This window comes from Panthera tigris, chromosome A2 (genome assembly GCF_018350195.1).
Source record: "Panthera tigris isolate Pti1 chromosome A2, P.tigris_Pti1_mat1.1, whole genome shotgun sequence".
In the NCBI taxonomy this organism is placed as follows: Eukaryota; Metazoa; Chordata; class Mammalia; order Carnivora; family Felidae; genus Panthera; species Panthera tigris.
Window position 1 is genome coordinate 71,245,449 of NC_056661.1, and position 25,764 is coordinate 71,271,212.

The following is a 25,764-nucleotide window of genomic DNA, read 5'->3' on the forward strand; positions in this document are numbered from 1 at the left end:
AGTTCCTCCCACAAAAAGACTTGTTGCAGTTCTAACTCCCAGAATGGCAGAACGTGATCTGATTTGGGAGCGGTGTTGTTGCAGATGCACTTAGTTAAGATGAGGTCATACCAGACTAGGGTGGGCTCCTAATCCTGTATGACTGATGTCCTTAGGAAGAGGAGAGACACGGGGAGCATGCCATATGACTAAGGAGGCATGAGTTGGAGTGGAGCAGCTGTGTAAGCCAAGGAAGCCCAGGGATTGACAGACACCATCAGAAGCTAGGAAGAGGCGAGGAAAGAACTTCCTCTAGAGGTTTCAGAGGGAGCTGCTGAGACTTTGATTTTGGACTGCTAGGCTCCAGAACTGTAACACAATAGATTTTTGCTGTTTTAAGCCACCCAGGTATGGTAAGTCCCGGTAAGTCTCAGGTTATGGCATTCCTAGGAAACTAATACAGATATCTTCAAGTCTCCCACTTCAGCCAATTTTTGCCAAAGAAGAAAAAAAAAAAAGTCTGTCTTATAGGCTTAATCGTTTTGAAGACTCACTATATTAAAATTTCCTAGGATATTTGCATTTGAAAAGAGAACTGATGAGAGATGGCAATAAATGAATCTACAATGGCGGAATTTTAGACATGGAGCAAGGCCATCTCAGAGCCCAGTACCTCTGTAAGTCCCTGTTTATCCTGACAAGTTCCAATGTTTCCAGCATGACTTTGGGATTTTTAGACATGTCTTTGAAGCCATTGCAGGAAAGGGGGTGAGTGACAAAGAGAAAGGCGAGGGGGCTGGACTCTGAGACCCCATCACCCCACTTGTGACCAGAGTAACTCTCTTTTTACAGTTTAGGATTCCATACAAGATTTCATTTGGAAAAAGAGTTCTTGTGTTAAAATAGATCTAAAGTCACAGCATTATGGCAGTATTTAACTCACACTAAGGCAAATCATGTTTTATTTTTTTTACTCCACCATTTTGCAATATGTGCTCACTTATATGTTTACCACTACAGTGGAGAGCAGTTTCTGCCAAGGATCTACGGTGAGGAAATGGGGAGACACCAGCATTCTTTCTCTTTTGTTTTTAGCTCTTCTGACGGGGTAAGAGGAAAGATTAGCTGCCTTTTCTTTGTTCTTGTCTTTTAAAAACCAAGAATGGAGATCTTCATGATCCAAAATGTGCTCCAAGACTGTTTTAAGTAAAAGTCAAAATATCTAGTTTATTCAAGTTGTTGATTTATTGGCTGTCTTTTTTCTTTTTATTTATTTTTTGCCAGTGGGTGAACAGAAGAGGCTATCGGGATGTATTATTTGCATTCATGTGATTGAGGCAGAAGCAGTGCTCGAATACAAAAAAATAAAATTTCACTGATGCTGGAGGGAGGATAATAATTCTTACACATTTGTGTTCCTTTATACTTTCACATGCATTATCTCATTGGAAACCCACACACATCCTGGGAGGTATGTGGCCTGGTTTTCCTATCATCATCCCACAGATGGACTCAGAGCCTTAGGGAGGCTCAGAGAATCCTCCCTGGCCTGGGCCTGAGGCCAGTTAGCGAGGGGAAGCTGGGACCACCACCTAGGTATCCTGAGACCCTGCTCGGTATGATGAGTCAGTGGTGGTTTATATAGTTATTTTTTTAAAGAGTGGTAAGGCAGAGAGAGAAATCTTAAAATCAATGGCTAAAAAAGGACCTTCAGCCTTAATCTCCAGCTTCTACCATAAAAGCTTAAGTCAGGGTCTGCTTTGTCGTGTTTTTGAGATAAGCAACAAGTCCCAGGAAACAAATAGTGAACACCACCATCGATTCCGTTAAAACATTCTCCAGTTAAGCATTTGAATCTCAAAACGCTCTTCAAATCGTAATAGCTAATCATTCATCCACCCACGTTCTTCCTTCAGTCAAGAAGCTCAGCGAGTCAACACAAGTGCACCCTCAGCTCCAGGCATGGCTGGCGGCTGGTGGGTGGGTAGACTCTCCGCTTACCCCCAGGAAGAGTGGATTTTGGAATGTCACAGGGTTTTCTTTCCTTGCTTTTTTTTCGTGTGTTCCCCCCAACCCCCACCGGGAATTCCTTTTTTAAGTTACATGTCCACGTTGGGTACATTTAGAGGGAACAGATGAACGTAGACTGGCCGGTTGAGGAAGGAGGGAAAAGAATTCTCACTAGTATGAGCCGCTGCAAGGAAATCAGGGACAGAGACACTCCGCAGCCCAGGGGAAAGCACCACGTCGGAGTCGAGGCTCCAAAGCCGGGGTCTTTGTTTTTGTGTCCTTTATAAAGTGGCCCATGGGGACAGTAGGCTGTGTAATGGGAGTTCCCACTTCCCAGATTTGGCCCCAAGGGCAGATGAGTCCGGTGGAGAGGAAAACCCTGAACTTGCAAAAGCATCCTCCGGCGAGCTAGGGAGTCTCAGGGTTGGCTTGGGGAAATGCAAAAGGAGGAGGGGGGGGTAAGGCGGGGTGTGATCAGAGAGGCCTTAAAAGAAGAAAGGGGAGCCCAAACTGGGAGCGAGAGAAAGGAGAGCCGAGGCGGGGTGGGAGGCGACGGGAGCGGGCAGGACGCAGCCCCGTGCGCCGGGCGCTGGGGTGGGGGCGGCGGGGGCGTCCGGGCGGGGCCGCGGGCGCAGGCGGGGAGGGCGGCCGTGACATCACGCCCGGGCCCCCTTCCCCTCGCCCGGTGGGTGGGGCCTCGGCGCGCCGAGCGGGCGCGGGGTCAAGGAGGGGGAAGAGGAGGAGCAGGCTAGAATCTGTCTGAGTGAGGACCCGGGAGGGGCGGAGGAGGCGGAGGAGGCGGAGGAGGAGGAGGGCGGGGAGAGGCGCGCGCGTGGCTCGGGGCGCCCGGGCTCCCCCCCAGCCCCCGACCCCGGCCCGCGGCGCGCCGCCTCCTCGCCGCCGCTGCCCGCGTCGCAGCTGGGACCCGCTCCCGCCGCGGGGACCCGGCGGGCGGGGAAGCACGGGCCCCGGCGCGGCCTGGAAGGAGCGAGAAAGCAAAAGTAAGGCGAGCTGCACTCCAAGTTTTCCCAACTTCGCCCCCTGCGGCGGCCGGCGTCCCGCTGCTCGGCGCGTCCCCACTGCGCCGGCGAGTGGCAGAAAGAAAAGGGACGGGGCGGGGGCGGGGGCGGAGGAAGAGGGAGCGCGGGGGAGAGGGGAGAGTCCGGCAACTTCTGTTAAAACTTGGGGGAGGAGGAGCGCGGGGAGGAGGAGGAGGAGGAGGAGGAAGCCGAAGAGAGGAGGGAAGGAGGGAGCGCGAGGGAGGGAAGAGAGAGCGGAGGGACAACTTTTCCACCCCGTGAGTAGCGCCGGCGGCGCGGGGGTCGGGGTTGGGGGGCTCCTCCACCCCGCGGGCGGCCCGGCCGGGATGGGACCTTCTTCCAGAAAGTCGATTGGATGCCAGGAGGGGACTGCGGCGGGGGCTTGCTTTCTTTCCCTTTCCCCTCCCTCCCGCGGGTGAACCAAATCAGAACTGTCACTCAGGGCCTGTGAGTCAGAAGGGATCGGATTACACGATCCCTGAAACCGATGCCGGAGCTGCACGAGCGGGAGGGAGCGGGCAGGGGCAGCGCCACCGGCACCGGCGCGCTCGCACACTCGCCCTCGCGCACACTCGCCGCCCCGACTCGCCCTCGCCGCTCGCCAGCCCTCCCCGCGCGCCCCGCGGCCGCCCGCGCAGCACCATGCCCGCGGCGGGCGCACCCGGCGCCCGGCCCGGCCGCTTGCCGTAGCCCGCGCCGCCCGCGGCCGCGCGGAGCCCGGAGCCGCCCGCCCGCGCCCCGGACGCGGGTCTATGGGAAGTTCGGGGACTTGACAGCCGCCGCCGCCGCAGGTACGTCCCGCCCGAAGTTCTTTGTTTCGCGGGCCGGGGCACCCGGCAGCCGGCTCCTGCGGCCGCGCCCGCGCCTCCGGGTCGAGAGGGGGTCCCCGACGGGGGGAGCGGGAGGAAATGAAAATGGCTGTCAAAAGGCGCCCAGATTTGGAGAGCGACCCGTGCGGCGTCGGAGCGAGGCTTTCGTTCGCTCCCTCCTTCCTGGAGCTCCTTTGCCAAGTGTCTCAGCCCGCGGCCAGCCGGAGACGGACCGGAGAGTTTCCCCATCCCGGAGGGGGACGAAGTTGGTGGCGCCCGCGTCCCCGCTCCCCTCCCGGAGCCTCTCCCCGCCCCACGGCGTCCCCCTGGGGCGGCGGGCGCGGGCGGTGAGGTGGGTCCGCCGGGGGAGCGCCGCTGCGGGGGCCGTCCGCAGCCCGCGCCGCCCCCGGGAGGGCGGGGGGGGGGGGTGCGGTGTGCGTGGATGCGGAGGCGCGCGCCGCGGTCGTCGGAGAGGAAAAGTGAAAGTTGTACCATCTGTGTATGATTTGGGATTCTTTTATTTCTTTTCCTTTCCAGGGACAGCGCAAAAAAATAAAAAATAAAAAAACCAGAAAAGAAAGAAAACAAAAGAAATAAAAGCGCTAGAAGCTGCAGGGAGTGAGTGCGGGGGTACGGGCAATCGTGGCCCGTGCAGTGATCTTTTAAGAGGCCGCGTTTTCGCAGAGCGGAGTTGGGTATGAATCGCTCTGCAGGGGACAGTTACTTTCTTGAGTTGCAGAGGGAAAATGGGCGGGAGGAAGTGGAGAGGGAGTAAATATTTACCCCAAACTTGGAGAGTCTGTGAAGCGACTTTTTAAGCAGATTGCCAGATGCCAAAGCTCCACTGCACACCCCGGCCTTTTATCCTTCCCTGAACTTTGTGTTCCTGTCCTTGATTGCACCTCCTTCAGGAGATGCGGTCCCTAGAGGGGCTGGACCCAGGCTTCCCTGGCTGACCCCGCGCAGAAGGAGGATTAAGGAGGCATCTTCCTCGCGACTCCTGCTGCCTCCAACTTCTCATCTCCCTGGTGTGCAGTGCCGAATAGATTCTGGCCGTGGGTACAGTGCTCGTGGCCCTCTGCCAGTTTATATGTACATATATTTATGTAAAACATTTTCTCCCAGCTCTTTGCCAGCTGTTCCACATTTTCCAGCTGCCATTTCAGTTTGAAATGATGGACTGTCCGCGTCTCCAAGTAAAAGAGCCCTTTAGTCAGAGGTATGGAGGGCCGGCCGCTGTGCAAAGACCCGGGCAGTGCCATTAGGTGGACTGGTATTATTAGCTCTAAAAAACACCTTCTGCTAGCCTTGTTTTCTCCCCCTTCTCCTCCGCGATTAGTCTTTCCAGAGCACTTTGCTGGAAATTCCCAAGAACGAGGCATTTCCCTCCAAATGTGATTTTGTACAAAATTTGGATGAGGCCATGCTTTAGATCCCTGAAATGTGTGTCTGGTGGAAATAAATGAACTTTTAAAGAGAGTTCCAGCTTGAGTGTGTTGGGCATGGCTGGTGGGGGGCCTCTGCCATGGCCAACTGAAATGACCTCATTTCAGTCTGTTTCAGGCAGGAACTATTCATCGTTTCCACGTTACACTTTTTTTACCTTGTTTGATGTCTTAGCATATTACAGACTGAGATCTTCAAGAATTGGCCTAAAGTATTAATTTTGAGTATTTATGTAATTGTTCTGTAATTTGAATAGGTGCCTTATTGATTGATTCCTGTAATTATTTCATTTAGGTTTTAAATTAAAAATTAATAATAGTCTGACAGTTTCTTAATTACATGTGTCAAGATTATTTTCAAGGAAGAAAATGCTGTGTTTTAAAATAGGGAAATCACCTCAAAATCTCTTCATTTCTCTAAAGCAGAACAGCATTTCAGTTGAGGGGCTTGATGCAGACCGTGGCGATTGGTCTTAACAATGTAAACTGTGTGAAGTATCTAAAGAATTTGTTTATGTTAGGAAATATTGGGTCTTAATAACGTGATACACAAACACTTGGGCCAGTTAGACTATAGTCTGACCTAAAACAAACATGAAATAACATTTAAATTAGTTGTAATAGCATACTTACAGACAGAAGAGAGTTTATTTTATACTAAAAGCTATTTAATTAGAAACTCCCTGCCTAAGGGGAGATCCTTTCAGGGTATATAATTCTTAAAGTCAGCCTTCGGGAAGCTTTGGTTTAAGATGCCTGAATGAGTCCAATGTGAGAGGTGTCTAGTGAAATTTCACACATGCAGAAGCACTTCACAAGGTATAGATTGTGTTATTATTCATAGGCTAAAAGTAGGTCCAACTCTGAGACCGACTAATTCCCAGTACCTTTGACGTGTGTGTATTCCTTCCTCGAGCCCTGATCCAAACACACTTTTATTGTATGCCTAATTTGCAAAGGACTACAGACAGAAATGAGAAAATTCAGTACTGATGAAAAATGACTCTGTTGAGTTCTTTCATTACTTATTTAATGAAAGAGTCATTAATTTATCAACTTGATGCCCAAGCCTAAAAGTTGGACCTTCCTTTGTTTCTTGGCCAGTTTTCTTAATTACCTGCACGCTGCAAGGGTTTCAGACTAACCCCGTGCTTCGCCTCTCCGAGGTCCTTCTCTGTGTGGAAGGTATCCTGCCTTACTGAGATTCTCCCCTCCCCCCCTTTTTGGAGGCTTGGGTTTGGGAGTGTATGAAAGGAAACGATTTAATGATCATTGTTCCATGCACTTATATGGAGGCAGTAATGTACTAAGGAAAACCAGTCTTGGAGGAAAAGTGAATCACTGAGTCATGAAATCCTCAAGAAAACCTTAGCAATGGAATGTTAATGCTTTTAGACTATAGTAGATTATCTTAAAAGTCAGACTTTTCTTCTCTATGCAATTGTTGTAAATCCCCAGCTAAAGAGTTCTTTGAAGGAGGTTTTAGTTTTGCTGGCATTCATATTCCATAGTCGGTCTGACTTGTTTTGGAAGATTCAAAAAATTTTCTGCCAACTTATATCATGAGAAGCAATTAAAACGTTGAAGTGACTATAGAGGGAATGTGCCTGTGTGTGTGTGTGTGCGCGCGCGCGCGCGTGTGCGCGCACGCGCGTGTATAAATTTAATTTGTTTAGCAAAATATCCCAACTCTAATAATGACTTCAGGTTGTTCTTTCATTAAAGGCTGGTAGAAGATGCTGCCCTTGACTTCATGTCATTTTTTTTCTAGATGAAAATTGATTTGTTCGAGTTTCAAAGCAAATAAAGGGAGACAGAATAAACAACAGCAGGGCAGGGGTACCGCTGCAAACTTTTCCGAGTACTTTCAGTGTATTTTTCATCTTTACTTTTATGTGATGGGCCTGTGAAATAGAGCTGTAGACTGGCGAAGACTTTAAATGAAATTTCACACTTTGATGATTTTTTTTTAAACTTTGATATATTGACAGCAAAAGGAGCTGCAAAGCTTTTATATAACTTGAGCAGTAACGCCAAGCAGCAGTCAGACGTCTCTATGCATTTGTGTTTAACTGCAGAAGAAAAACATGTCCATGGGCAGTAGAGGTTCTTATCAACCCCCTAATCCCAGATCCCAGCAAACCTTGAGGGCATGCCTCAGATCTTGCTGAAATCACTGTAGACTCCCACAGTTTGCAGATTAAATATGCTATGTGTTCCTGGCTCCAACAACAGTTTTATGAGCTCACTAAGCTTCCTGTTTCAAGATCCTTTTCTTAAGTTTTTAGGAGCTGCTAAAGGCAATGCTGTCTGGAGTAAGTGGTGTTGTTAATTTAGAGACACTTTAGATATTTCATTCTCTCTCTAAAAATTGCCAAAATTAGGATTTGTAAATCGAAGGACCAGTGAGGCAGGGATGAGGGAAGGGAGCCCTCTGAAAGGCGTGGGATGTTAAATGCATTCCTAAGTGCAAACTTCACGTGGTGTCTCAATTGTTTTAAGGCACCCTGCCTTTGCCCGGCCCCTTAAAATTAGACTTTTTTCCACGTGTAAGTCGAAATGTACTATATTTTAGCACCACACTTCTTAGCTACTCATGGCCACTTGTAGGTTTTTTTTTTTTAAATGTGAAAGTGTTTTTTGTTCAGTGTGTGTATATTTCAACCCGACAGAATGTCCCAGAAAAATCTATGGCTCTCTAAAGAGACTGAATGAACAAGCCATTACATAGTTAATAAGGTGGCATTGGAACATTCCAGCCCCCTCCTGAAAGGCAATATTGTGTTGAGCTCCACATCTGCATCTGTAGTATCTGCACTCGTGTCCTCATATACGGTGCTTTTGCATTTTGCAGAAGAGTCATAATTAGAAAAGAAAATACTTACATCATCGTCCAACAACATGTCATATAATTCCCAAGAGAACTCGGCCAATTTTGTGCTTAAAGGTTATTCAATGAATGAAATTGTGAAAGCCCATTTGTCAAAGTACTGCATGGTTTCTGTTAGTTTTCAAGCCCCAAATTCATTGTCCGCCCTGGCCCAGCCATTAGTCATCAGTGTATTAGTGCTGCCTTCAGGCCATGCTGCCCGGCACTTCTTCACACCATTATAGCTTTGAAAGTGTACTCTGTCGACTTGTAGAATTACTGCTCTGATTTCCGCTTGGCTGGGTTTGAGGTAAGTCCCCTCCCTACCTTCTAGCTGACTGTAATCCTTGCTTTCTTTTAAAGCTCCTTTCCAGAGATTTAGGGGAGAACTTTCTTAAGGGCCCTGTTGGCATCATACTGTGGTTTTGTTGTGGCATGCACCGTACATAGAAATTGTACCTGCAGTAAATTGGATTGATTGCTGGCCTGAAACAGCTTTGGGGCTTTTCTTTACTTTTTTTTTTTTTTTTTTGATGGGAGGGGGGCAACACTGTGTGTGTGTGTGTGTGTGCGCGCGCGCGCGCGTGAAAGAGAAAAGAGTATGTTTGAAACATAAGCATTTGATTGTATATTTGAATAATTTTTATGCCACAAAATTAAGTAATGGGAGACAAATGTAATTTTCTTGAAATCTCTGCCTGTTGGAGTACCTCAGGAAGCAGTGTGGTATCTTATGTGCTTATTTTCATTTGCATGTTTTTAGCTTTAGCCACCCTGACTTTTTTTGAAAATTGCATAAAATACCTAACAATATTCCAGGGTGCTTTACACCATAAAGTATTGTTTTTTATAACAAGGAACTGAAAACTCACAATTTGGATGAAAGATAACTCACAAGTTGCTGTAATGAAGGCATGAGGCAGTGACACTGTATTATTGTTTTCATTTTGTGATATTTTTAAAAAGAAGAGTTCAGTCTCAAGAGAGTTACCTGTGTGTAGAGAAACCTCAGCCAGCCTCCCAAGAATGAAGCCTTAATGAACTCATATGAATGGAAAGCTGAATGGAGTGGCCAGCAGTGTGGACCAGGTCATGGCTCTTCAGAAAAGCACCTGCGGTGTAGACTGTGGGTGTTCAAATGAAATCCCATACCCAAGCATTTCACCGGGAGGGTGTGCAGTTTGGTATAGTTTGAATTGGCAGTTTTGTACATGACTGGGGGCGTGGGGGGCGGGTGTGAATGATAAGCTGAAGAATTCTGTCTGTGAACAAGCCAAGTTTACAGGCTGAGTGGAGCAGGGACCAGTTTTTACTAAGAGTTATTAAAAATCCTTAAATTTTTGAAAATTTGCTTTTTAAATCACAATTAAGATTCCAGAGTCACAAGTTAAAAAATTGTGAAGATAAAGTATGATGAACAACACCTCATAGAAAATACAGTAAGTACCTTTGGGATATCCCCAGCTGATTTTTACACCCAGCAGGTATTCTTGGTCTAGTATTTGTGATGGCTGAAAAGTAAATTACTATTTATAGGACATTCATTCTCTCCCCTTAAGCTTGAATGTAAAGACACACATGATTTTAGGAACCGAAAGTTATGTAAGTTCTATAAGAAGAATTTTTAAATTCAGGGTTTTTTGTTTTTTTTTTTTTTTCCTTCTGAAAATGTGTGAAAACTTGTAATTCCTGTAGACCTCAGCGACGGGAGACAAGGAACACCTTTGATCAGACAGGATGTTTTTGTGATAATATGTGGGTTTAAGGGAAATACAGTTTTCATGAGCTCAGCTGATCCGTAGACTGACAACTGACTTCTAGATCTCATTTTCTGTCTGAGGACTGTCTTCGGCAAACCCACAGAAAAATGGGGGTGCTGGCTTACTCCACATTATTACTCATTTGTGAGTGGCACCTGCTGATGCAGGGCGCTTCCTGCAAAGCCTAAGCGCAGTTGCAAAGCCTAACCGGAGTAAACTGGATGATGCTTTACCATTTTGCAAAACTCCGAAATGGTAACAAGTATTAAATAATGACCTTATACTCCCCTCAAATGTTTCTCATAAAGTGCTACTGGCAGCAGAGAAAGAGTAGCTGCTGATCTTTTGTCTTAAATACAGATGGCAGGCCGGTGCACAAACTGTCATTTGCGATTTTAACCGTAATAGCAGTGATTACTTCATGTCAAAAAAGCTTTTCAATGGTTGAAGTTAAGTATGTGGATTTCTTCAAAGTTTAGATGTCATTAATTGACTAAAGCCAAATTCACTTAATCCATAGCCAGGCAGTCATTTCCCCTTCGAGTAATTCCATTCCTTTTAGAGTAATTCCATTTTGGGATGTCTGTCATGAATGCTGCTTAGTTGAGATCAGGATCCTCAAATGTAGTAAAGAAAGATCGAAAACAATAGGCAGCAGATTTGGGGAACCCTCTAGGCTACCAGAGGCCACTCGAGGCAACTTGGAACAGATCGTGGCTTTCTTATTTGCAACCAACCCTTTAGGTTTTTCTAATTAAGGAAAAGTAAAATCGTACGTAAAGGTAAAAATAATTGTACATTTAAAAATGCTGTAGTTAACCATTCATGAAGATTTCATTAAGAACTTAGGAAGTAGAGCTTCTTTTCTTGCAGAAAAGGAAAGCAGTGCAGGCAGGGAAGGGTGAGGAGAGAAAGCCTGAGATCTTGGGAACGGTTGGCGGGTCACTGGTTCTGCATATGAAATTGATTTTAAGTTCAGGAAGACAGTTGGAGCGCAAGGAAACATCACCCATATTACAAACCTGGGAGAGGTTTTCTTAATGCATGGTTATATGAAATCCACTGAAACCTTTTACATTTCCTAAATGTTGCTCCTTGAAACTCAGACCCAGTTTTTACTTCCAGAATCGATCTAAAGTTAAAATCAGCATTAGTTTGTGCTTCTTGATTTTTTCCCCCTCTTCCTGAAGGATTCATTTTCATTAGAAACTGAGTTTTAATGCTGTAGGAAGGTATAATTATTTAATAGGAAGTTTTCCTTAAACTATTTAATAGGAAAATTTCCTTAAAAGATGCTTCAGGAGTAGCATCTTGGAGTAGGAGTCAATGTGCTAGTTAGTGAAGTGTGAGAGAAATGTCACTCCTCAGTGATGCAGGGGGGACTCCTCAGATATCTTTACTCAGGCTGGTTCCTCCTGGCTTTTTAAAACATGAGCACATTAAGGAGATCATTCAGCTTATAAATATACAGGCAGGTGTAAGTAAATGTAATTTCTCTGGAGGAAAGCCTTATTCCACGTGAGCAATAGTTCCCTAGGCTGCACAGAATAATTTCTCACTTCAGGCCTAATCATGGTGCTGTTAAAAGCACTGCTGTCTACTGGAATGCCTTCTCTCTGATCCCTCATTGGCAGGAGCTGTTTTAACCTATCAGAAACGCATCAGGTTACCACAGCAAGCTTTTAACTTAGTTTTTTACATCTTTGAATGCATTAAGGAAAAAAAAAATGAAAGAGAATTATTGCCCAAGTTCAGGCAACTTAAAAATAAACCAACTGGATTAGGGAAATAAATTAAGTAGTCTGCTGTTCACAAAGGATGCATTATCAGTTTATAACTACTGTTTCATTTCACCTTAGATTAGAAAGTCCTTGTATACAGTTCAAACATCATTTTAAATGTTGGTTTTAGCACTGGTGCTTTCTTTAAGAAATTTTAACTGTTGAAGTTATGAAGAAATCCTGCTTGCATGTGGATCCCAGGTTTCACTGCAGAGAGGTGCAAGGGGAAAGGCTGATTTCTGCACGTTGCCAGAATTGTGATTTTTCATCCTCTCTATTTACTACGTAAAGCCTCATGGTTGAGGTTGAACTTTGGAACTCCACTGAGGGCCTCCCTCCCTGAGAGACAAGATGTGTCTGTGCCTTCACCATTCACAACATCTGAATCTACTTAGGACAGCTGGTGCAGAAACCTCATTTGGGGGCCAGGTTGATGGACGGCGAGTTAGAAGTTTGGGGAGTGAAGCTCACAGCCCCTGGTTTCCTGAAGACCCCAAGAGTTCCCCCGATGTTTTATCACGGCGAGACGTGTAGGGTGTTGCACTGCAGACAGTACCTGCAAAGTTGCACCTCTCTGGTTTCAGCTGGTGAAACGGCCGTGTGAACGAAAGCAGGGCCGCCGCGGACGACGGTCCGCGGGAAGGGTTGCCCGGCCAGCTGCAGAGTGCTCCAATGCCCGGCAAGATTCCCGGGGAGCAGGGTGGCCGGCGCGATGGGAGTGATCTGGGGCGCTCCTTTCCCTGCCCAGGCCCGGCGGGCTTGGGGCGTTGGGCCCCGCCGCTTGCGACTTGCAGGAAGCCCGCCTCAGGAATGCGACTCGGAGCGGGGGCTGCCCGCGCCCCCGCCACCCCGGCGGCTGCTGGGAGCCAGACCTGGATGCGAGGGGCCGCGGGCGGGGCCTGCCGGCCGCCGGGGGAAAGGAGGGCGGGCGCGGCGCCGACCCCTCCGCCGGACCGACCCTAGCCCGGAGCACCGCGCGCCTCCGAGAGCCGCAGGCCCGCCCGGGGAGGGGCGCGGGGGAGCGGGACGGGCTCGAGGACCGGGAGCCCGCCACCGTCGGCGGGACTGCACGAAGGGAGGCCGGCGAGGAAGCGGAGGCCGAGCGCGGGAGCTCTCCCGAAATCACCAGGGCCCGCGGCCTGGACGGTTGTTATAATACTGAATGGTGGGGACTCCTCTGCAGTGATGAAAGTTCCTGGGTGGTGGTCGTGGTGGTGGTGGTGGTGGTGGTTTTCCATTGCAGCTCTAAAGAGCGGGCCACTCGAGGCCATCTGTGTGAAAGTGCAGTTTCAAACGTAGGTCCCCACAAGAATGGTCAGAATTTGGTCCGTTGCAGTCTAGCCAACTTTGGCCGGGAGCCATGCGCTAACTCCACCGACAGCTGGTCAGTGGCTCTGGCAAGCTTTGGATGCTTGCTTCTGGAGGCGGTTGATGCAAGTTCGGACTTACAATTCAGAGAGGAAAGACCCACCTGCAGGCAGGTTTCTAGTAGGCAAGGGATTAGGTTGAGAATAGGGTTCTGGAATTAATCGTGCCCTGGGTTTAGGCCTCCGGGAAAATTACAAAAGGTTCAAGGACAGTTGAATGGGAAAAGCCAGGACTGTTTGCTCTCAGGAAGGAATTTTTATCCCTCCATTTACCTATGCAGCCTCAAGCTTGAGCAGGTCCACACTATCAAGAGTTTTCCTGGGTTGCATTCCCACCTCCCCCCCCCCCCCCCCCCCCCCCCAAACTGCTCCAACATCAGTTACAAATCGATTTTTTTCCCCATAAGCCTAAACAGTCAAGGGGCATGCCAGCAAATCTTGCATGCAGTGCTGCAGTGGTGGAAAGGGCCTGAACAACAGGGTGGAGTGTGGCAAGGAGGGAACACTGTCAGGGTGGGGAAGAGTCACCTTTCATTCACATCTAAAAACCAGTGGCATGTTTTCCTCAGAGAAGAATCTTCGAAGTGAGGCCGAACCGAAAAGTGTTCCTCGCAACTTATGTTTTAAATAACTTACACTTTATTATCTCAGAAATTCCAGGTTGTAAAAATAGTACTATGGGGCCACTGCTTCAGTTGCGTGACTTTTAAGATTCCACCAGGATTGACTGATTGATTGATTGATTGGCTTATACTAGTCACTTCTGTACCTCATGCTTTTTGTACATCAAATCAGGACTGAGTTCCAAACGGCTTAACGTGTCTCTGAAAAAACTGCCACCACAGCCAGAAGCAGACCCTTCTCTGCTATGAGGTGTGAGAGCCTAGAATGTTAAAACTTTCTCCTTTGCAACTGACAGGGACAAAGTTGTGTTTTTATCAGTAAAATAAGCTGATATAATTTATAGGGATATACAGGAAGCAGATGTCTGCCTTGGCAAGTTGCCATTTTTATAGCCCTGTTCCAAGCATAAACCACACTTTTAAATAATTAGTTACTAACTAATGAGATCCAAAAATAAGTTGTCAAAATAGAAGAAAGGGGTAGATTCTTGAGTGACCAAAGGCCCATTTTTTAGAAATCCATTTCGAACAGGGGGAGGGGATAGGAATTAGTATTCTCTAAGACCATTAATTAGTGCATTTTCCGTCAGTGCCTGGGGCTTTACCTCTTCTCACGTGAGCCTCTCTCTCTGGTGATGAGTATTTGGAGGGTTTATTGCTTTGTTAAAACGAAGTCCTTTGCTTGGGGGAAAAACCAACAACTCCACAAAACCCAAGTTTGTCAAGGAACTTTGGCGACTTGTCACCTCACCAATGTTAATTAGCTCCCTCTACCTAGGGAGAGACTTCCTTCTTAGCCAGGAAGGAATCCCATCTCTTCATGTGTTTCCTTTTTCTTTCTTTCTTTCTTTCTTTCTTTCTTTCTTTCTTTCTTTCTTTCTTTCTTTCTTTCGTCCATTGGCTTGTTTCCATGTGCATTTTTAACTTAGCAAACCCCATCCAAATGCGACCAATAAAACTGTATGTGGGTTTTGAGGGAAACAATTATAGTAAATGCCTGTTCATCCCAAAATGGTTGCAAACGGACTGTTTTGATTAATTAAATATTCCTGTTAAAGTTTTTAGTTTTTATAGAATTTGTCAGTTTTCAAAGAAACACTGGGTATAAAAGACAACATACGTAGCGAAATCAGTGGTGATTAAGAGTCAAGACATTGCAGAATTCTCCAGGCCACTGGGTCATCTCTGGATCACTTATTTACTCCGTAAACATTCTTATGGGTATGGAGGTACCAGGAAGATGACCGTGGTGCTTGTCTTCACAGAGCTTAGTTAGGATCTAGAGGAGAAGACGGCCATGAGGCCGTTCAGCAAAAGATTCTGGAAGATGAGTTCATTATTGATGGCGGGCTGTTGACGTTCAGTACTCTGGGGTACCATTCACTCCTTATGTCATCGAATCAGCAAAAACTAAAATGGGTACCTGTTGCATGGGGTCCATACAGTGAACACAAAGGTGTGGGATGGTTGTCTGCAAGCTTCAGTGAGCCTGATGATCACCAGTCCTGGCTAAAATAAAGATTCCAGGTGCCACCTGCAAGAGCCCTCAGGGATTGGACCTGGGAATCCAAATGTTTTGCAAGCCCTGTAGCAAGGCTGGTCCAGGTGGCTCTTTTACTACACTGGGAATCAGCGCTCGGGCTTGGATGAAGTGTTCTCATGGCATATTTTAAAGATAATATTTAAATCAATTAGGGGGAGCAGTCCAAAACATTAGAATGGCTCTGAGATCGTTAGAGCAAAAAGAGACTGTTGAGAGTCTCTCCTCCAAGGGTTCTCTATCTGGATTCATGGGAGAGCTTGGAGGGCCTGTGATCCCTTGGAAATCAAACGTACCCTTTTTGGTGTGTGTTTCAGAGTATTTTTCTGGTCTCAAGATCCATAACCTTTCACATACTCTTAAAGAGGTCTATACCCACCTTCCCCCAAGGTTAAGCCCCAGGTCCCAAGGTGCGATTGTGTCATGTGACAGATGAGAAAACCCAACCACTGGAAAACTCCAGGGGGCACCATTCAGGTAGCTGCTCCTGAGGGTGTTGCCCAGCAGCAGGGCTGTCCGGAGGCTCCTTTACTGTTGTACTTTGCTACCGAGTGCTCTTTGAGGCATGTTACCGAATTTGCAGGGGATCTCACAGTTGATATGTAAATTTAACTCCAGGCTGCCTTTTTTCTTTCTTATTCTAGAACAGCTGTTCTTAAAAAACTTGTGTGTTTTGCAGTGAATGACAGTAGAAGTTAGCAGAAGAGCTGGTGCTCCAGTGGGAGGCAGCCTCGGGATCGGAAGCTTTTCTAGTTACTTGAATTCCAGATCTAGGGGACTCTCTGGTACAATAAAGAAAGAATTCACATTTCCCTCGCAAATCGGAGTTGAGGATGACTAAAAAGATTTCATCTGGTGTTTTCACTCTTTCAGTGGGCTAAGCAATTGCTTATTTTATTTTGCTGATCGTTGTTTTGATGGAACACGGTGGTGTCAGCTGAATGTGGAAAATCAGCAGACTTGACCAAAGAAGGGGCCACCATGAGTGTTCGCAATCTAGATGGCTTGAAGAAAACATGTGGGAGAGGGTACCTTTCATTTTCTCGTGTCTTCTTTGTAGGTGCAGCTCACGACTGCAAAAAAACAAAACAAAAAACAAACAAACAAAAAAAAACAAAACAAGAACAAGAACCTAAGAGAGTGAAAATTGATGAATGATGAGTTAGGACAATTACCACACGAATGAAGCCAGTGAAAGAGGACCCACTGTGCTTGCCTTTAGTGGGGTTTTAGTATTTCTTAAGCAGTCCCAGGCTTTGCTGTCCGCAATCTTTTGACTTTTCCTGTGGGATACAGAGCATGTTCTGACGCCTTTGTTGGTTTTAAAAATGTAGCACAAATGGATTGAAACGTTCTCATGTTTTAAGAAAGCTTAAAGAGTCTGGTTTACCTGATTGAATTAGGATTAATTCAATCCAAGGGCGTATTGCAATTCAGATCATTTTAGAGAGGGGAGCAAACATCACTGGCTTCCTGGCTCAGATTACCCTCTGCTTCCAAACTCTGAGAAGGGCTTGGATTTTGAGAAACGGTCATGCTCTTTAAAACATCTAACTGATACTTACAAACCTTTCCCTTTTTTGGAAGGCTGTCACAGTGCCCCTGCCTACAAATCTGACCACCCGAAGTGGCATTTGTAGATGTGGCTTACCCTTGGGTTTCACACTCTAAACACAGTTGAAAATCGGAATCTTGACATCACTTGATAACAGATGCCCCTGTAGGAATTTGGGGAAAGTCTCACATTATGGGTATTTCCCCTGCCATCTCCTTTGGTGTGTGTAGACAGAATTTGACTGGCTCGTTATTCCCACTTGGAGGTATTTTTGCAAGAAAACTTGTGGGCCACGGTCTTCCAGATTTTGGACCCTGCTAAAGCTCGGCAGGTGAAGCGGGCTTCTCAGTGAGATTTTTTTCCCCGCCCCCCTCCCCCCACTCTTCCTGGAAGCTGATGGCACTGTTTCCTTTTAGGCGTTCCTGGTAGCAGAGAGCTGAAGTAATGAGAAAGCATCATGGAGGCCCAGTCCCGCAGTTCCACCACCCCTGAGAAGAAGAAAGTGGAGAATTCCATAGTGAAATGCTCCACGCGAACAGATGTCAGCGAGAAAGCCGTGGCCTCCAGCACCACTTCCAATGGTGAGCGGCCACGGGGATCACCGGCAGCCAAGCCTACAGTCATTTTTGTGTTCTCTGCATTCCTGGTGCATTGAGCATTTGCACCTGGACCGGGGTCTATTCCTTGAGAAGCTAAAGAAAGCAAATGGGGGTGGAGGCTGGGGGGCGTGGGACGGGCAGGCTTTAGCAGTCTCTATTTTGGCACCGCAGCTACATGTTTTCTTCCAAATTTTCTAATTTGAGATGTAAATGTGATAGGTTATTTATTATAGGAAGTTCCTGTTGTGGCATTTTGGAAATCATCTTGATTAGTCTGGCAGGAGTTCAAAATACTTTGCATTTCACACGGCAAAGTCTCCACTAGTCGGAATAATTAGTTATTAGTTATTACAAAAGACTCAAAAGTTGCCTTGTCAAGATTTAGGGATCTTCCCCCCCCCCCCGCCCCCCCCCCCAACTCTGGAGTTCATTCGAAAGAATTTTAAAAGCTGTTAATGGTTGGACCTCGAGGTAACACTGCTATCCGAGATGCAGGTTTTGCTTATAAAAATGGACTTAATTGTGTTCGCAGATAACACATAGCTGTTGTTTCCGTATGTTGTATTTTTTAATATTTTAAGCAGTGTTGAGAGGCATTTCAGTTCAAGCATGGAGCATTGCAAACAAATTCCAGAGCCCCCTCTGGAAAAAAGCAGGCTGAACAGGTTCATGGTGACCGCTTCCTTTGCCCCCCTTTTCTACTCTCGTAGGTCAGTTGGTACCTTTGCTTTTTGCAGATTTCATAGCCTCCCTGGTCCCCCTCTCTCATTGTTCTCCACTTTTCCATGTGCTCTTAGGAAGAATGAGCCAGACTTTTCTCCCGGTTTTTGGGCACCGCAAATCTGGACACACTGATTTCCGTGAGCCAATGTGCTACCTCCTTCCCTATGGGCTTTTATTTTATTTATTCCGAAAAAGAGTTTACTGGCTTGATTTAAATTTTTTTATATACAATTGGGGAGTCCGAATCTACTTTGGAAGGTAACTTGCAGCTCAGATCCTTTGACTCTGAAGGCAGACATCCAGGAAACAAAGCTGCACCTGCCTTTCCTGACTGGCACTGCCTGAGCTGACACTGAGGAGCCTGGTCCCTGGTCCCTGTGCCCATCCCTGTGCATGGCGAGTGCGTGCCGCTCCCGCGTGCCGCTCCTGCGTTCTTCTTCCCGGATGTCACCAGTGTGCACTGCTGGCTTGTCTGGGCCACTGGAGGGGCTGGCACTAAATCTGCTGCGAATGAGTCCAATTTTGAATTGATCCGTAGGGAGATATATTTATGTCTAAAATAATGAATTTACTTTATGTACATGTGGGAATTTATCCGTATTTCTCCCTTTATTTGTGGTATTTAATTTTTTAAAGTTTATTTATTTTGAGAAAGAGAGCCTGAGTGGGGGAGGGGCAGAGAGCGAGGTGGGGAGAGAATCCCAAGCAGGCTTCATGCTGTCAGCACGGAGCCTGGCTTAGGGCTCTATCTCAGGAGCCGTGAGGTCATGACCTGAGCTGAAATTGAGAGCCTGACACTCAACTGACTGAGCCACCCAGGAGCCCCAGGAACGGGGAGCTTATTTTAATTGAGCTGAATATTTGTGTTATTCTTCCAGTGAGGTTATAGAAGACGTACTTTCTCCTAAAAAACATCATTTTTTTTTTTCTGGAATTCGGAAAAATTAGACAAGTTAATAAACTTGAAATAATAATTTCAAATAATAATAATTTCAAAAATAGAATTAGTCTATGCCGGGTAGATTGTTTGGTAATTTCAACAGAATGGTAATTATGTAGGAATAAGCACTTTCTGGGTATTATGGTTCACAAAACATCCACTTTTGGTTATCTTTAGGCTTGTGTGTGCGTGAGTGCGCGTGAGGGTGCGTCGAAGCTTGTGGGTGTGCGTGAGCATGAGTGTAGAGGAGTGCGCATGTGGGTGTGTAAGAACGGATGAGAGCGTGTGTGAACTGATAGATGAGCTGTGCTGTGTGGACCCTCTGTGAGCCACTGTCATTTGTGGATTACAGCGGGATCCCACTAGTGGTCTGTCTGTCCTTGCAAAGGTGCCACTGCCTTTGCCTCTCCCACGCATGCTCGGGAGGGTTTTGGTGGTGCTGTGTCTGTCTTGGGCCACTCGGACCCTGAGTTCCTCTCATGTAACCATTTGGGGTGACTGGGAGCAGAGCTAAGTGGCAGCCAAGAAGCTACTCAAGAACATTAGAGAAGGAGCAGTCAGGATTCATGAAGTTGGTCCTGTCGTCTGCAGTAATCACGGATCCTGAGCCCAAATCCCCTGGCTTCCCGCCCTGATCGGCCTATGCCCTTGAAGTACACATGGCTTCCTAAATGGGTGTAAAACCCGTCCTGTTGGGGGCAAATGCTCATTAGTTGGGTTTGCAAGGCACATGCCTGCCTGAAGGAGAGCTGTCCTGGTAATCCTGGAGCTCTGACTATTTTTCCAGTGTTCCTGTTTCTTTTAAGGGATTTATTAACTTTTTATTTTGGGAGAATATAAAGACCCAACCAAGTAAAAGAAAAATGGAAGTGGTGTTTTTATGCATGGATTGCAATTCTGGAAGATTCCAGGAAACCCTGCAAACAGATTTAAAGACAGGAACAGACCTTTTTCTTCGTGATTGCTTTATGTAAGCGGTGCTAATAATTGTAAGATCTTTCCCCCAGAGTTCTCTGCAGGTTTTACCTAACGAGCTTGGAGCCTCTTTACAGCCCTAGGATCGTGTGCCAGGGGCTGGAATGACCCAGCCTCTTCTCTGTTCTGCAAACTCTTACCTGGTCTCATGCTTTTCCTCCGCACGTCGCTGTGTTCGTATAGCTAGTCTGGGAGGCTTGGTCTGAGTTTGGTGTGGGTTGTAGAGCGTGTGGGGGTGCTGGCAGGTAGCTGTCATTGCCATGGTCATTTTTCCTTTCGCCTCTTCTGTTTCCTTTTTTCTCTTTTCTCTTTACAAACATCTCACAAAAAGAAAATGAAAATCATTTGGATCCCCTCGAGGTAGTAGTGATTGCTACCGTGTCGAGGGGCTTTCTTTACAAAGGTCTGACATTCAGGGATTTGTCAATGAGCAGTTAAAGGTGAGTTTAGCAACAAGAACCAAAATGCATGTATTCCATGCCTTTTTTTTTCTCCCATCCACAATTGCAAGGGTTAAAATAAAAATAAAACAAGCAAACAAGAAGTTTTGTTACTGGTGCTGTGTTAGGTTGACTTAATTAACTTTTCCAGCCATTATGTGCTACAATTTGTTCCTGATTGTGAGCTTCCCGGCCAAACCACGCACATTCCACTGCATGTCCTTACAGATCTGTTTTCTTAGTTTCCTCAGCTGAGTATCTACTCCTAGAATAACATTGAAACAGACTTTTGTTTAAACACACACATTCACACAGCTAAAATGTAGGGTTCGAAAATGAACAGCCTTCTAAACAGGCATTTGCCTCTTAACACTGAAATTTAAAACGGCACAAGTAAGAAACTGCGTTCTGAATCTTCTATGGGAAAAAGACAGGCCATATTTGATTTTTGTAACATGTAAGAACCGATATCGACACAGAAAGCATTCCGTGTTCTTACCCACCACAATGTGTGTTTCGTGTGCCATAGTTTGATTTTAAGCTTCGGTGTTCTTCGTTAAACATAAATGACAGAAGAAAAGACTTAGTTTTCCGGATTTCTGTTACGTGCAATTGTGACTTAAGGATTATTTTTGGCATCTAATATATTTCACATGTACAGTGAACACGCAGCTGTTAGGTGCCACTGTTTACTTAAAAACCTCCAAGTGTGTTAATATGCTAGCACCACAAGCAAAGTGCCTTAATAATCTGTTGCTGGTAGGGATTCATTACTTTCAAAGCTACCTGTTGTGTTTTGTAAATGGTAAATGCTTTTTAATCCAGATAGTCCAATGTTTTAAACATTATCCTTACTCCAAAGCATTTCCTTCCATGACTTGCCAATACTGACTTTTCATTTTGAAATGTTTTATGTCATTTTTGGCCTATGATTTTTTTAAAGGAGCAATCTGATATTTCTTATTAACCTACTACTCTGCTTTAAAAAAAGAAGGGCACTAATAATGAACGTATGTAGGCCAAGGTCTCAGAGATCTTTTATTGACTCTGATGGTTATTGGGAACATACCTTAAAGTGATAGAAAGCAGAAATTATAATGTTAATGGTGATGCAATATGAAACCAAAGTTGATAGATTAACAATGGAGAGGAAGTTCCCTGTTCTCTTCGTTTCTTTCAAAAGGAAGAGCTTGTTTCCCCTCAGCTTAAAAAAAAATCTTCCAGGTTTGTAAGGGGATAGAGTTGTGGTCTACAAGTATGTAAGGAGATACTTTTTTTTTTTTTTTTTTTTTACTTTAACCTTTGGTCACTTCCTGGCCTTGGGATTTTCTTTCAAACTGTTCAGTAACACCTATCAGTGTTAATCGTGATATCAATTGGTCTCCTGGCTCAGCATTTTGTTGGGAATTTGGAATTCATTGGCTGTTCTCTACCATGAGTTCTCGTCTCCTTGACTATTTTTTATGGTAAGAGACGACGTGCTTAATTCTGCTTAGAAATGGCGGGCAGTTTGTGCTATATAAACAGCAGGTTGTGAGTTTTAGGTTTTTTGCCCCTTTAGATGTTCAACCCTTTTTTTTCCCCCCCCTTGGCCACATTTTGTTTTCTGGCACATGACAGATGGATGGGAAGGGCTGTCGGAAATAATGGATTTCAAATTATAGGATGTTGGTTAGGAGAACCCACAAGTTTGGGAATGTGAAAGCTTGGATTGAATTCTGGCAACAGGACTAGACTAGATGTGTGGGTTTGGGCAAATGAACGCCTCAAAGTCTCAGTTTCCTCATCTGTTTAGCAAGAAAGTAATTAGACCCACTTCACAGGATCTTTAGGGGATTAAGTGAGGCAATGCCGTACCGTTCTATACGCACCGAACGGAGTAAGAGCTTAGCAAATGTCAGCCGTAGTTATTGGACAGAGTGTGTAGATGAGTAAACGCTATGAATCCAAAACAAAAGGATTGTGTTTTCTTGAGAATACACATAGGTTTTGAAATTAAGGGAAAAATGTTTGGTAAAAGTAATTTTGAATTTGCTGGACTCTGAAAAATAGTTCAAGATGTTTCACAAATCCTGACTGTAACCAAGTTTGCTTATCTTAAGGAAGGATGGATAACGAAACCAAAGTTTTTGTTTTGTAGCATTCTTCTGAATGCATTCTTCTGGGAGCCAGAAAATAGGGAAGAGAATTTTGAGAAAATTTGTTTTGTTTTGTTTTTTTTAACCTTGAAAACTAACATTATGTGGCTTAGAATAAGAAAGAGCATATGCGCATCCCTTTTCTTGATTCTTTTTCTGGGGTAAAGTGTTTCTCATTTATGAGGTGGTTTGGTTGTATTAGAGTTAGATTTTAAATGTTTCTTAAAAGGAGATTTCACCTTTTTGAATCAAGTGACTAATGATGGATAATCTGATTCTCATAAGAGCCGGGGCTCTCTTGAGCTCCAAACTCGTGCCCCTGAACCTGGCAACCTCTGATTCTTATTTTGGCCAAGTGTATCATCTTTCCTGCAGTCACCCAGGCTTGAAACCGCACCGTCACCTCTGACCCCTCCGTCTCTCATGCTTCCCACATCCTACCAGTTTTGAAGTCCTGGTAGATTTTCCTCTGTAATTATTCACTCCTGGGTCCCTTCAGGCCACCCTACTGCACTGTGCTATTTAAAACCTACTACCTCATGCCTAGACAGTTAAAGCAACCTTCTATCCACTCACCATGCCTTTTTCCCTCTGCTGTTGTCATTTATGGAACTTGCTCTTGCCAAATTGATCTTTTTACGGTTCTGCTTACGGCACGCCCCTCCTCTAGAACCTTCAGTGATTCCCAGCTACATAGAGGATACAGTTCAAAATCCTTTGATTGACACTTAGGTATCTTCCAGAGTCTGACTGCAGTCTTTCTCGTCTGACATGCTGCTACCGTACTGTCGGCTCTGTAACCCATATTTTAGGTAAATTGAAGGGCTCTTTGCCTTCGTTTTCGTGTTATTCTTCCACAGAAGGAGTGTAAGTTCTTCTCAGATGTGACCGTGTCTTCAGTCTCTTTCTCTCTATGCAGTCTTGTGTCCTTTTGGGGAATTACCTACTAATGCTTGATTGTTTGGTATTTTATTTATTATTGTTACGTTCATTAATAGCCTGTATTTTAGAGAAGTTTTAGATTTACAGCAAAATTGAGCAGAAAATACAGAGAGTTTCTGTATACTCCCTTCCTCCCTAGATTCCCCTATGAACCAATACTGGTACACTATTATTAACTGAAGTGTGTAGTTTTCATTAGGGCCCACACCTTGTGTCATACTTTCTGTGGGTTTGGACACATGTATAATGATGCGTAGACACCGTTACAATATCATACATAATAGTTTCCCTGCCCTAAAAATCCTGTGCTCCACTTATTCCCCCCTCCCCCCTCCGTAATTCTTAATTTTTACCATTTAGTTAAAACTTTTTGAAAGGGGCACCTGGTTTACCCCCACCCCCCCCGACACCCCACCGCGCTTCAGTGTTTTGTGCTTGAGTGCCTCAGCAGGTACTCAAGCGGCCTATAAGGTGCCTATGGAGCACAGGTATGAGTGCTGAGGTTTGAATCCCAGCTCTGCCACTTTGTTGCTGTGTGATTTTAGGCTAATTACTTAGCATCTCTGCAGCTGGCACAGTGAGTACCCAAAATGTCAGCTGTTGTTAGTAATAGTATAAGTTGGCAGGATTTCATTCACGGACACATTTCATCTTGCTCTTTCAGCACAGCATCGTTTGGAAATACTCTAGGGGTGGATAAGCTTTAATCTGATTGAGAGAATCAGAGGTTACTGGTTTACAGAAAACCCTGAAAATGTGGTCCTCAGGACCTAGCTTAACAGCAAGTGAGCAGATGACGGGAGCCGGGATCAGCAAGCTACCTCGAATCACTGGTCCTGAAACTGGTACAAGTTTGGATTTAACTAATCAAATGCTTTCAGGGTCTACTTCTCATTCATAAATATTCATTCAGATTATGGGATGAAATCAGTAATTCCTGTGCCAATGGGCTTCCCTGAGGACAAGGCTCCTTTTTCTCACGTATATAGTTATTGGATTTCTCCTCTAAAAGGACAGTTATTGAGCCCTCAGATAAATCAGGAGTGAGTATCAAGCCCATCTTGCCACAGCTTTCCAAAGTTGGGAGTGAAAAGCCACAGCGTGATGTGTTCTGCCGGCGGAAAGTTTCTGGGCTGCTTTGATTACTTGTGATCAAGCGATGTGGTTATTTCACATTGCCAGAAGGAAACTGGTCAGAATCAGAAACAGTAACCTCAGCAGTAACAGCTCGGGGCCAAACAAAATGGCGCTTGTGGGTGGGCGGTCTCCCAATGGGGAGGTAGCTTGGTGGCCTTCCCCCTCGCACCTCTTTGGCCCAGGTGGGTGAAGGGCTGGTGCTTCCAGGCAGCTCGCAAGGTGCGATGCCAGAGGATTGCCATCCCGAGCGCTGGATCCCCAAGGGTCCCAGCCGGAGAAGGAGGCGGGGTGACGGTAAAAGCAAAAATCTCCGTGTTATCTTGTTTACATGGAAATCTTTCCAAATATATCTGCTGCAATTCATGTTTATTTTAAAAAACTTACATGCTGCATAATTCACTCTTTTTTGTTGTGCAGTTCTAGGAGTGTTGACAGATCTCTAAAGTCACGTAACCACCACCACAATCAAGACACAGAACGGTTCCAGCACCCCCCAAAATTTTGACACACACTTGTTTTTTTAAACTTGGCTCAGCAATACATACCATCAGAGTCAACAGTAATAACAGAAAGTTCTAGAGCAGCAGTAGCTGCTGGATGTTATATTTATTTTGTATTTTTTAAAAGTCCATGATTTTTTTTAGGCCCTGTTAACATTACTTACTGTTAGGTTTTTCCTTTTTTTTTTTTTTTTGAATACATCATGTTGAATTGGTAGTAGAAGTAAAATGTTCTTGAAAACTGCCCAGAAGTATATGACCTAGTGTCTCTGCCAGTCTGTTTTCTTTTCTTTCTTACTTTTCTTCTTCTTTTTTTTTTTTTTTTTTGAGCGTCCAGTCAATGTATTGTTTCCTTTTAGGCCAATTTAAAATGTCATTTTACTTAAAACTACAAGGCACTCATAGTAATGAGGGCTTTTTCTGCTGTTTTGCCTCCATGAATTAATTGCACGAGAACGTTACAACATTTAATGCAGCTCCAACCTAGAGAAAAAAAAAATATCAAAGCCTTTGTTCAATCTGTTTTCTTTCTTCCTCCTTTTGCTTTTTTTTTTTTTTTTGTAACCTCACTCTCTTTCCCCTCTACTTTTAT

At 45.4% G+C, this 25,764-nt stretch overlaps 1 protein-coding gene across 2 annotated transcripts in view; it reads left to right on the top strand.

Moving 5' to 3' along the window:
* Window positions 1–3,212: 3,212 nt before the first annotated feature.
* GLI3 (GLI family zinc finger 3) overlaps window positions 3,213–25,764 on the top strand; it is a 281,827-nt gene continuing 259,275 nt past the window's right edge. The window contains exons 1-2 of one of the 2 annotated variants that reach the window (XM_042963632.1): window positions 3,213–3,286; window positions 17,195–17,359. In XM_042963632.1, the coding sequence (XP_042819566.1) occupies window positions 17,236–17,359 (124 nt within the window). In that variant the 5' untranslated portion in view covers window positions 3,213–3,286; window positions 17,195–17,235. Of the gene's footprint in view, window positions 3,287–17,194; window positions 17,360–25,764 lie in introns of those variants that run through there. The other variant, XM_042963719.1, reaches the window with a different exon arrangement.